We start from the raw sequence: 12,180 nt of genomic DNA, 5'->3' as shown, positions 1-12,180 counted from the left end.
GCTGTCCTAGAATACGTGAGGGACCTGCGCAAAGATGGTTGTGCAGTATCATTAGATATAATACAGACGCAGGTGCGCACAACTGCCAGGTAGCTGGGAATCGCCGCAAAGGATTTCCGCACTAGTTCAGGTTGGACAACTCCGTTTATGAGACGGAATAGACTTTCGCTGAGGCGGCGGACGTCGTTGTGCCAGTGGTTCCCATGCAGGTATGAAAGAAAACTGATAGACTTCCATCACTTCGTCACTAAGCTTTGCGAAAAAAGCGGTTACATCATGCCACAAATTGGAAACGCCGATCAAACTCTCTCATTGACCTTCCACATGCCCCAAAACACAGCTGTGAACGAGAAGGGTGCTCGGAGCGTCCTCGTGAAGACGTCTGGCGCAGAAAAGCAGCGATGCACAGTCATGTTTGTTGTGATGGCCGACGAGCGGAAGCTGCCATCATACGCCATCCTCAAATGGAAGACTGTTCCTAAGGAAAACGTTCCTTGTGGCATCCATATGTGTGCACAAATGAAAGGATGGATGACTGCAGACCTGATGGTCGACTGGATTAAGGCTGTTTGGGGTTGAAGACCAGGAGCACTCCTGCTTCCCTCGCTTCTGGTTTTGGACAGTCTCAGAGATCACCTTGTGGACAGCTTGCATGCTAAGCTTAAAGAGCTGCGTACGGACATTTCAGTGATTCCTGGGGGTCTGACTTCGCTGCTGCAGCCTCTCGACATGTCACTGAACAAATCGTTCAAGGACAATGTTCACAGACTTTATGCAGAGTGGATGGCGATGGGCCAGCATGATTTCACGCGAGCGAAAAGAATTGAAGGCCATGCGTGGAGATTCTTTGCTCATGGATCGCAAAAGCGTGGAGCAATATCCCTGACAAGAGCTTCAAGAAGACAGGCATATCGAATGCGTTGGATTGAACAGAAAACGATTTTCTGTGGGACTGTGAAGATGCTCCTAGCGACGACACTGCCGTTTTTGATGAGTCGTCCACCAATGAAAGTGAGGATGGTGAGGATTCAGACTCTGATTAGAGTACTAAACGAGAAAAAATAAATAGGAATTGTGTAGTTCATGTGATGCTTATGCAATGTGCGCGTTTATTGTTAAGGTAAGCATTATTCAACTTTTATTTTTGGTTGTAATAGAGATATCTGTTCTAAGACGTCTGACCTGCAACTTGTTTGTGTTTTCGGTGCTCAAAAGCTTTTGTGGAAAATTTACCCTGGTAATGATTGCACTCTGAATTTTGTGTCAGTTTTTAGAAAAAAGAAATTCTGATCATTATGCGAATACATACAGCAGATACTTTTTAGTGATCATTTAAATGTTGCACCAAAGTATGACCTGCAGCATGGTGACAGTGCTATTGCATTCCACGCTTATCTGTCTGTGAGTCTCTTATCTAATATCCATTCTGGGTGGCTTTCTTGCAAAAGAAGAGGTGCGTGAAGCCTCTCTGCGATAACGGTGATAGCAACTGCCATAGTGGGGACTCTGATTGGCCGCAGGAAAGCCTTCGTTTAGGAGAATTTTGCTAATGGACGTCTTTGAAATTTTCATGTGCTGTGACCTTGTTCTTTGCATTACGTTTGTTTTCTTTTTTCTCTCGCTTTTTCGCACCCCATAATGTCAACCATCGCATGGTACAGTGCAGTCCACTTATAATGATAATGAGAAAACCTGAAAATTCGATCGTTATAACTGATTATTGTTATACAGTAAAAGCTCGCTAATTAAAACTCGAAGGGGCCGAGAAAATTGTTCGAATTAACAGTCGGGCACTGGAACGAGCGCCATTGTGGCCCACCGTGCTGGCCGAGCCCACATGTTGACTCATTATCATGAGTAAAGAGGGCTAGGCGCTACTGCACGTTTACGGAAGGCGATTCCGATAATTTTTGCAGTCGAGCCGCAACAACGAATGAACGGGACTAATCGGTCAGTCATGCGCCGCAAACAAGAACCGGAATGCATTTGTGTGAGTAGCGAGCTTCAAAACATGTTTATTTACACGGAAAAATATGCGTTTGCTTGCGTTTCTTGTGCCGCGACTCCACAAGCATCGACTGCAGCTTGCCCAAGAGTTCCAGCGCAGGATCCGAATTCTCATCGGCGGAGAAGTATCATGCAGCGAGATCGAGCGCCGACGCTACTTCACGGATCGTCGCCTTCGTCGGACTCTTCATCGCTTTCAGCCGTGTTCGCCACCCGTGAGCCCTGTGGAGCACATGCAGCTGCGATTATATCCTCATCACTCAAAGGCCCAGACGTCTCCACACCGTTGTCAACGTCAACGTAGGCTTCAAAAGCGACACCCTTCGACAAAGCCGCGTAGCCACCGTCGAGCACGACGGAGTCATCAGACAAAGCCTCCGCTACCTCTGCGCTGCATGCTTCTGGGGCGTCACCGAAGCCACACTTGCGGAAACAATTTTTGATAGTTTCCAGCTTGATGGTATTCCACGATGATGCCAGCATGTGGACAGCTCCAAGCAAATCGATGTCGTACGACTTGCCACTGTCCAAACAAAGAAGACATCTCTCTAGAAGGTGGCGCCTGTATAGCATTTTAAGTTCTGAATAACTCCAAGATCCATAGGCTGGAGCACAGAAGTTGTGTTTTCAGGCAAAAATGCCAAGCGGATTGCTGTCAGTCCACTCACGTCACAATGAGCTGTACAGTTGTCCACAAACATGAGAACATTCCTGTTCTGTGCAGCGAATTTCCTGTCTAGCTTGCGCAGCCAGTCGGTGAAAATTTCCCGTGTCATCCACGACTTTTTGTTTGCGGTGTAATCAACAGGAAGCGTCTTGATGCCTTTAAAACAGCGAGGCTTCTCTGCCTTGCCGATCACCAGCAAGCGGCACCGTTCCGTGCCCGTCGCATTTGCGCACATCATGACGGTGATTCTTTCTTTGCTTCTCTTTCCGCCAGCACAAGTGTCGCCTTTGTAAGTGACGGTCTTGTTGGGGAGCAATTTGAAATACAGCGCCGTCTCGTCAGCATTAAATACATCGCTGAGCGCATAATCAGCGAGGGGTTCCTTCAGTTCACTGGAGACCCACTGTTCACACGTTTCCTTGTCGACTTCAGCTGACTCCCCACAAACGTTTCTAAATGTCAGCCCGTGACGCGCCTTGAAATGCGACAGCGAGCCGTCCGACGCGCCGAACTCGCTGATGCCCATTTGGCTGGCAAAGACTGCAGCCTTCGCAGCAATTATGGGCCCGCTTAACGGAATGTTCCGGCTGCGAACTTCTTTTATCCATGCCATTACGGCACTCTCCACTTCGGGATGGGCCGACGTCCGTAGCCTTTTGCGAGAGGGCTCCATAACGTCTTTACGGAAGGCAGCACTGATCGATTCCTTGTTCCTGAGATACGTTGACAGCGTGCTCTTCTTGATGTCGTACTTTTTGGCTATATTCGTCTTGGATAGGACACCACGTTCCACCTCACACAAAATCTCCATTTTCGTCTTGAGGTCCTTTGCCTTGTATTTACCGCGGTTTGCCATGGCTGTCACAATCGATGAGTCGTCACTGGCAAAGCGGTGAGGCAACGAAAATGGTAAAACTTGGACCGCCGCGGCACGAACAAATGCACGATACCGACAACTGCGTGGTGCACACAACATGACCGCAGGACAAAAAGAAAAAAAGGCTTGTCAAAAGCGCACCCAGCTGACCCGGCAACCGCGGTGCAGCCAAAACCTGCAACGGCTTGCGCCGGACTGTTGGTATGATGGAGCCTGGCGGCACCCGGCAGTGAAAACCTGCTACGACGTGCACCGGAATGCTCACTGTGACTGTCGAGTGCGCACCTCGTCTCGCGCACGCGGGCAGATTTGAAAGATTTTGTTTTTTCCGTCTTTAGTAATCTTTCTGCGCATTGTACACGGTATGGGCCGACTTCTGTCTGCGAGGAGCTGTGTGAGCCACGGGCTCCTAGTTCGAATTAACCGTTGTGGATACTGGCATGTTCGAATTATCGGGCGTTTTCTCCTATTGAAATACATAGGGCCATGCCGGGACCCGATCGTCAGTTCGAATTAATTGTAAGTTCGAATTAACGAGGTTTTACTGTATCTGGACCGGCGAAAAAAAAAAAAGAAAGAAAGAAAGAAGCACACCCATGTATTTTCCCATTCATGTAGGCTTGCCTGCTACTAGCGTTGAGTAAATCGGGTTGAACAACGCTAATTATCGTACCGAGCACACTTTATTACAGTATACATCAATAGCCATAAAATAGCTTAAGCATGGCGTCTTGCCGTATCAAGTGCTGGAGTCCTGGAGCATCAAGGGAAACAAGTGGAAGCTGTGACAGATTTTCTCTTCTTGGGCTGCAAGATTACCTCGGAAGGAGACTGCAGCCATGAAATTAGGAGAGGCCTGCTTCTGGGAAAGAGAGCAATGGTTAGCCTTGACCGCCTAGTAAAGAGCAGAGACATTAGTCTGCCAACCAAGATCCGTATAACTCGTGCTATGGTCTTTCCAGTTGTGATGTATGGATGCGAGGGTTGGACTGTGAAAAAGGCTGACCGCCGAAGAATTGACGCGTTTGAATTGTGGTGCTGGCGAAGACTCTTGAGAGTTCCTTGGACTGCCAGAAGATCAAATCAGTCGATATTGTCGACCATAAACCCTGACTGCTCATTGGAGGGTCAAATTCTAAAGTTAAAGCTCAGCTACATTGGTCATCTGATGAGAAGAGAGGAGTCACTGGAGAAAGATTTGATGTTGGGAAAGGTTGAGAGTCGCCGGAGAAGGGGTAGGCAGCGAACGCGATGGTTAGATGGCATCCTCAAAGCATTGCAGATGAAGTTATGTGATGTTAGGAATACAGTGAGAGACCGGAAAGCGTGGCGTTACATGGTCCATAGGGTCACGAAGAGCCGGACGCGACTGAAGGACTGAACTGAACTGAACTGAGCTTAAGCATACCTAAAGAAGTTGGAAATTCACGCTCGCTTGAGCAGCAGCTGAAGCTTGACAATCGCTGTGAGCATCGCTTCCAGTAGGGTGCACGCTGGCGGCAGTCCTTTTTGCGTGCACGAAACCAATTAACGGCTCGATGAACTGAAGGACATCCCCAGCCATGATGATCGTTACAATCATAGACTGCGAATGTTCGGTTTTTTTTTTCACGAGGCTTGCAACCTTAAAATCCTGCCAGAAATTTCGATGAATCTGCCGTTTCATCTCGTGAGCTATCGCGCAGTCCGTCAATGTGGTCGTCGCCATCTTCCATGGACGCAGAATCGGTGATGACGATGCAGTCGCAGCAGCACCCTTTGGGCGGCTGTGATTCCATGATGATAGTGCTTATTTTCTTCCGCTTTTACCGCATATGTCGAGTTTTCATGTCATTGTCTTAATATTTTATAATTTATTGAATATTCAGTCAAATTTTTGTGGTAAACACCTATCGGGTGGCGATAAAGCTATCGTTGTATCTGACGTACCGCCGATAATCGATCGTTATATCTGGTTTATTTTTACATGGGGGCAATGGGAAAAATGAATGATAAATCTCAAGAATGTGACCGTTATAAGTGATATATCGCTATATCTGGTATCGTTATAAGTGGACTGCACTGTAGTTGCGGTCACACTATATTCGGGATAAATACAGGGGTAGTTACCATATAGGTCATCTTTCTGCCGTGTTATTTGTTCAAGCATGGGGCGTAATATGTGTTGAATGGGCGGCAGTAACTGAGTTGCGTGCACACCAACCATGGCATGCCATGCCCGCAGTCGTGCAGTGACTGCTGTAATTGGGTTCGTTGGTCTTACAGGTCCCCTGACTCGGGCAACGGGGGCAACGGGGGCAAAGGCAAGCAGCCTCAGCTCAGCTCGATCTGGAAGGGCTTCATCAGCATGCAGGAGGTGTCCAAGTTTGTCGCATCCGCCTACAAGGTGTCCGGTCCCACGGACTTCCTCTCACAAGTGAGTTGACCACCTGCTATGGCGGCTTCCAACGAAGGGGATGATGAGAAGCGGGAAACTCTGGCTCCAGAGTCTGTTGCATGTGACCTGCTAGAGTGAGGACATAGTAAGACAAGCAACCGGGATGAAGAAATGCACTTCTGCTGTTGTGAAGTTTAAAGGGCAAAGTATTTTGTTCTTAACGTTCAGAGTTAATAATTGCATTGCATTGTAGGGGGTTCTTTCTCTCTAATACAGAAAAGGATGTCTTTCAATATACTGAGTAGAAGTGTTTTAAAACTGTGAAAAATAGGAAACTGCAACCATCTTTTGACACCAGGCTATATGACATTATACAAGACGGCAACTATGATGTCGCCAGATACTGTGACAGATTGTATCATTAGCGTTTTGATTGGTTAAACTGGTAGATGTGACAACTAGGATCATTACTTGCAGGAAATAATCAAAAATGAGCTCAAAATTTTGTCCTTCAGCAAGTGCAGTGTAGTAAGACACCATGTGAACTGTAAATTGTACACTCAAAGCTGCTCCTGTAGGCTGCTGCAAGTGAGGCTTTGAATTGGGAAATAATAAAGTTCATTTGTGCTGCAACAAAATCTTACAAGCATGCAGGGTTCTTCGAAATTGATGAAGATAGAAGAGGCACTGGAGCTGCATTTTAAAGGGCTAAAAGAATAGAAGGCATGTTTTTAAAAGTTTACCAAAGGAAGGGTGTGATAAACAGTGAAAGCTCGTTAATTCAGACCTCGATAATTAGAATTTTCGGATAATTCGAACTACACTACTTGGTCTGGCCAAGCTCCATAGAAATCTGTGTTTAAAAAAGCCAGTTAATTCGAACGCGAGTTGGTTCCGCTGCGGATAATTCGAACTACGCGTCGCCGCGTCTGGGTGGCTTGTGCGCATCACGTGGCAAAAGAAAAAGTAAAAAGACACCTCCGCGATAGGAAGGCATAATTAGAGGCTGCACACGTACAAAACGGGGACAGAAGATGGAACCAGGTGAAACCATGGAAGAGTGGGTAAGAATTAATTGGCGCCATGACTGGTGCGGTGGCCGGCGGCCTTGGAAGGAGGGGACGGCGGTTGCAGCAAGGTCAGTGCATGGCCGCGGCGGCGGCTCCCTGCTCTCCAGTGCAACCTCCATAGCTCGCAACTAAATACTCATTAATTCCAATCCTGTTAATTTGGAAATTCTGATAAGTACTGTCAGCACAGTCCCAGCCAATCAATGCCCATGAAAGGCTATGATCTGGGCACTATGGGTTAAACTCTCTCTCTTTTTTTCCTCTTTTTTTTTTTTTTTTTTTTTTTTTTTTTTTTTTTTTTTTTTTTTTTTTTTTTTTTTTTCGACAGCCATCTATTCGTCCAGCAATCAGTTGTCAACAGAAGCACACGAGTCAGCTGCAATCATGATGCCGTCTTTTAGCATTGTTTGCTTCAAAAACGGCTTGCTGCTATCACACGCTCCAATGATTGGAGTGGCAGTAGACAGCGCCCGCCCCAGTCGCTCATACCATGGTAAAGCGAACGTACTGAAAAGGAGGCTTGCAGTACCAGACAAGCGCTGGCACTTTGCCAAGTTCGCTCCCCCCTCCCCCTGCTGAATCTAAAGTCAAATGGTAAACATGCCATTATTGCTGCGCAGCATCTTGACGCACTGCCATGAAATATGTTGTGGAGTGTGACGGCGCGAAACGGAGGGACGCGCTAACACGCTTTTTTATTAAGATTCGTAGGCACAAATCGGGGCCGGGTGGGTTCATTATGCGAGTGAGTTCTCGCAACTAAATACGGTGCATTTACCCTAATACAAATGGTGGTAGTTTTTTCGAGGCCATTCGATAATTCGAACTTTTTTCCTGGCCCCGTGAAATTCGAATTAACAAGCTTTTACTGCATAACGAAATAGCTGAACTCTGACTTTAACCTATATATGCTTTGCTTTTTTACTTATTTGAGGCAACGCCAAAAAAATAATGCTATTCCATTATGCTGTCATATTGTAGAACTAGTGGCAAGCCTGCGAATTGCTGAAGCGGAAGAAGACGTGTTGTGTATGTTCCATAGATCGTAATCTCTGCAGGCGTCAAGAGCGTGCTTTGCCATCTCGTGACTACAAAAGGTGCATATTGAGGGCTGTCTGATATTGGGGTTTGTTCCTTGGGGGGGATGACAAGCAGGACATCCCGGACACGATAAACGTCTGCGGTCGCATCATTCCCGACCAAGTCTGGGATTATCTCAGCAAGATCAAGCAGTCTGGCAACAAGGTGAGTCAGTCGTATGTTTTCATGAACCTTGTTGATGTACTGTAAAAGCTCATTGATTCGGGGCAAAAGCCCATTGTTCAGCCTTCGTTAAATTGGAAATTTGGATTATGCTGACAGTTGGCATTGTCTTCGCCAATGCCCGTGTGCCCGTTGCAAGTCTGGAGCATTGGGCGCTTGTTAATTTGGCCGCTATGGGTCTCGTGCTGGTCAGTTTGAATGGCTTCCAAAAGGGAGGCCACCATCGGATATGACCCACTTGGTAGGTGATAGTCAAAATAGCTCCACCCAGGACTAATGCTGCAAAGTTGCCCTTATGGCCCAGTGTGATGCACGTCATGCCACGGCATGATGAAAATCAGCCATCCCCTTCCTAAGAATATCCCCATCTCTTAAAGGGACACTAAAGAGAGAAAGGAAGTGGGTTTGCATCGATAGAATGCCAGTTCCTGATTACAAAAAGACCACTCTTACTGAAAACAGAGCTGTTATAAGGTAGTAAAGAAGAATAACAGAAATACAGGTATCGCCACCACAGCCAAACGGCCGAGGCTCGCAACTACAAATCACGTGACGCGCTAGGGATCCCGGAGGCTGACAAATGCGAATTACGTTGCATGTTTGAATGCGGTAGTACGTTTTTTCTCAAACATGATAACACGCTTTTATCATACGTAAACGACGGCGAAAAGGCAACGTAAACGTTGCAAGGCAAATACAAAAATATACTTGGTGACGCCACAGGCGGCCACTTCAGTTTTGGTTATATTTCGGCTCAGGCGTTTCGTGCGGACTCGGATAGTTTGTTTGTACCTGCAGCGCCTGAATTACGAGCTTGGAGCAGCAGATGCGCCTTGATGGTTCCCATTTGAGCATTCGGAGGCACGAGCGAGCGAAATCCGCTACCGCCGACACAGTCCTTCGTTCACACTTCTGCGCCAACATATCGCCGCCGTTGCCGCTTCGACTGCGACCTGACCGCTTGACTGCAGCTACGTACGCCACGAAAAGCATACATATGCTAAGTACCGAAGGAAAAACGCATTATCATTCAATTGTTCACTAAATCATGACACATCTGACCAACATATACTGCGTCAACAAGACCTTCAACGTGCTATTTGCAGGCGTCGTAAACAAAAGGGGCATACGTGCCGCTCATACCATGGAGAGCGTCGATATATTGCGCTCGTCGCCCGGCGAAAAAAAGGGCCTCGGGTAAAAAGTAAAAACTAAAAATAATGAAGCACCAGAAATACATTACGAAAGGTTAAAAAAAAAATCGATTTGTAAAAAAAAAAAAAAAAAAAAATGCCAGGCGCGGTAAGACTCGAACTCGCTACTGCTTGCTCCGAAACATGCGACGCTAACCGCTCGGCTACGCCGCGCCACAAGAACCTTGAAAATATTTTTAGTTTTTATGTCATGGCCCCATTTACAATAAAGTGTTTCTGCTGCCGGTCTAAAAATTACAACTTTTTGATCATCGGCGCATGCTGCCTGCTCTCACGTCTTGCAACTAATGTTCTGGATGCCTATGCGCACTATATTGTGCACTGGATCCATTTTAACATGTGGAATTTCACAGCGCTGGCAAATGTAGTGGCGCTGGCACTTCGGTCATGTTCTGCTACCGTGGACGTAATTTTCGCTGAACACGGAGCTGTAGCACAAACCTTAAAGGAAAAAAGTGCGACGAAGCTTCAAAACTGACAAGCGCAGCAGCGAGGACACTATTTTGCTGGTAACTAAATCTTGATTTGTATGTAAACATGTCAGGAAGCATTGCGATGACCGAGGGCTCGGTTTGTTTATACACAGTGCAAGAAGGAGCGCGAAAGCTTGAGAAACATGTAAAGTATTGTGCATTACAAGCGCTCTATGCTTTTTTTTCTTCCTTTATGGGCCCATCGCTCGGTAAATTACTCTCTTTATCGTTTTATTTATTTCGGCTGAGGCCGTCATTGCGAGTACGCTGTTGCCAAGTTGGCCCTTGAGGGATGCGACGCCGTGGGCCGCGCCGGCTCGCTAGCTATCACGGAGTCTCCGCTTACGTCATAGTGTGCGTCACTCAACTCCAACTACGTCGTTGGAGGCCACAGTTTGAATTCGACCGGCGGGAACAAGAAAAAACCTCAACTTCTTATCGCAATATCTCGGCAATTATTCGATTTTTTGCTGCCGGATATGCGGCGACAGTGTCACCAAATGTAGTTTATTAGATTTTCATACCATCTTTGGCTGTCTTTAGTGTCCCTTTAAGCCGCATTCAGGCTACAGTCACATCGGTCATAAGTGTCATATTTATCTCATTTTGCATAGCTGCTGGAACTTTCGTTTGCCAAGCTGGAAACTGCCAATGTTCAGACTCGGTCCTTCGGTAAGATAAGTTTTTTTACGACTGGGCCAATCACCACTCAGGGTGAACTGGATCTCGCATTTCTTAACGTGGCGCCAGCTAGCAAGCAACTGCTAGCTGACTTCAAGGCTCTTGAAGCACAAAGCGAGCTCATTGTTGTGTATGCGCTCAACTATACGCAGATTTAGGCGTAATATGAGGATTTGGATTTGTCAAATCTTCTTTGTTAGAGCACATCTGTCCACTGCAGGCAGTGCGACAGTGGCCTTGCACGCCAGCTTCCACGCCGCCGCTCCTAGTAGCCTTGCAACACTCGTTTTAAAGAGCAAGGCGGCACGTAACATCCGCAGGATGCACCTACCTGATCCGATTCTGGAACAAATCTCTGCCGGTACATCTTTCTTCTCGGCAACCTCCGTTCACGTGTATTTCTGGTGTGCGGTCAGTCTGCATCCATGCCTGTGATATATGTTTACCAGTGCCCCACAGTGATCTTAAAGACAGTTCGAGGCGGTGACTCAAAAGTTCGTACAGTTAAACCTCGATATGACGAAGTCGGTGAAATTGGCACTTGAATTCGTTACATTGAGATTTTGTTATGTTGGAATTAGGCTCTTAACATGCAAATAAAATTCTCAAATGGTGTTGCTAGTGTGAAACACACACACACAGAAGAATTTTTATTTGTGGGTAAAGTAGTCTGTTACTCTCTTTTGAGTCTTTTTTGCATTCAGCAACGGCGTTATGCACCGTTCATAGGCCCACAACGACTGCATAGCCTCTTTCTCACCTGTAGAGCCCGCGAAACGCCTCAGTACGTCAATCGCATCGACTGCTTCACGGGAGGTGGGGACGTCGTCACACTCGTCCTCATCTTCTGTTTCGCCGTCACTTTCACCTTGCAATTCCTGAACCACATTTTTCAGGATGGATTCCATAGTCACCTCTTCTGTCGCAAGAACACAGGAATCACACAGGACCGCGCGAGAGCCTTTTAATGCAGAAACTTGGCTACTTTGGCATCAGAGGCGTTAGGCTATCATTACCCTCGTACTCAATGCATCGTTAAGACATCGAGGCACGGGCCACGGCTGGAGTCTGTCTGGTGAAGAAACGCTTATGTCTGGTGTGCCAATGCATACAATTATTCCCTCTCCTGTTTCTTTTATCTTGTTTTATCTGTTTCTTTCTTTTAGCTTCCTGACTATCTTGCTACGCTCGTAGCAAAAGACGCAGTAAAAAAGATAGTTTTTATTAATAGAAAGATCAGGATCAGTTCTTGGAATGCTCGAGTCAGTGGACAAAAAATTAATTTAATTAAAAGGTAATACAAAGAAAACAAGAGCTGTACTATCCTGAACTCAAAATAGCTGCTTGTGATAACACCAGACTGATGCTGGGAAATAACGGGATAGACATATTTCCAACAGGGCGTTGTATTCTCTGAAAGTGTGGATATGTGTGCTACTCTGTTGATTTTGTGGCTCTGATGCCTACCATGTTTTTCCGCCCTTATTTTTGGGTTGAACATGACAATCATGCAAAATTTTGGTACAAAGTTTCCTGGCAACTTTATTTTAA

The 12,180-nt window shown here is 46.5% G+C and overlaps 1 protein-coding gene across 3 annotated transcripts in view; it reads left to right on the top strand.

The window, feature by feature from the left end:
- pps (protein partner of snf) overlaps window positions 1-12,180 on the top strand; it is a 127,733-nt gene that overhangs the window by 87,514 nt on the left and 28,039 nt on the right. For 2 of the 3 annotated variants that reach the window (XM_084602534.1, XM_084602536.1), the window contains 2 exons: window positions 5,817-5,967; window positions 8,151-8,243. In XM_084602534.1, coding sequence (XP_084458660.1) covers window positions 5,817-5,967; window positions 8,151-8,243 — 244 coding nt within the window. The remainder of the gene's footprint in view (window positions 1-5,816; window positions 5,968-8,150; window positions 8,244-12,180) is intronic. The other variant, XM_084602535.1, reaches the window with a different exon arrangement.

Source organism: Amblyomma maculatum, chromosome 4 (assembly GCF_055883805.1).
Source record: "Amblyomma maculatum isolate TAMU_Amacu chromosome 4, ASM5588380v1, whole genome shotgun sequence".
Taxonomy (NCBI): domain Eukaryota; kingdom Metazoa; phylum Arthropoda; class Arachnida; order Ixodida; family Ixodidae; genus Amblyomma; species Amblyomma maculatum.
Note: the sequence above shows the minus strand (reverse complement) of the source record. Positions and strands in the feature narration are given on the sequence as shown.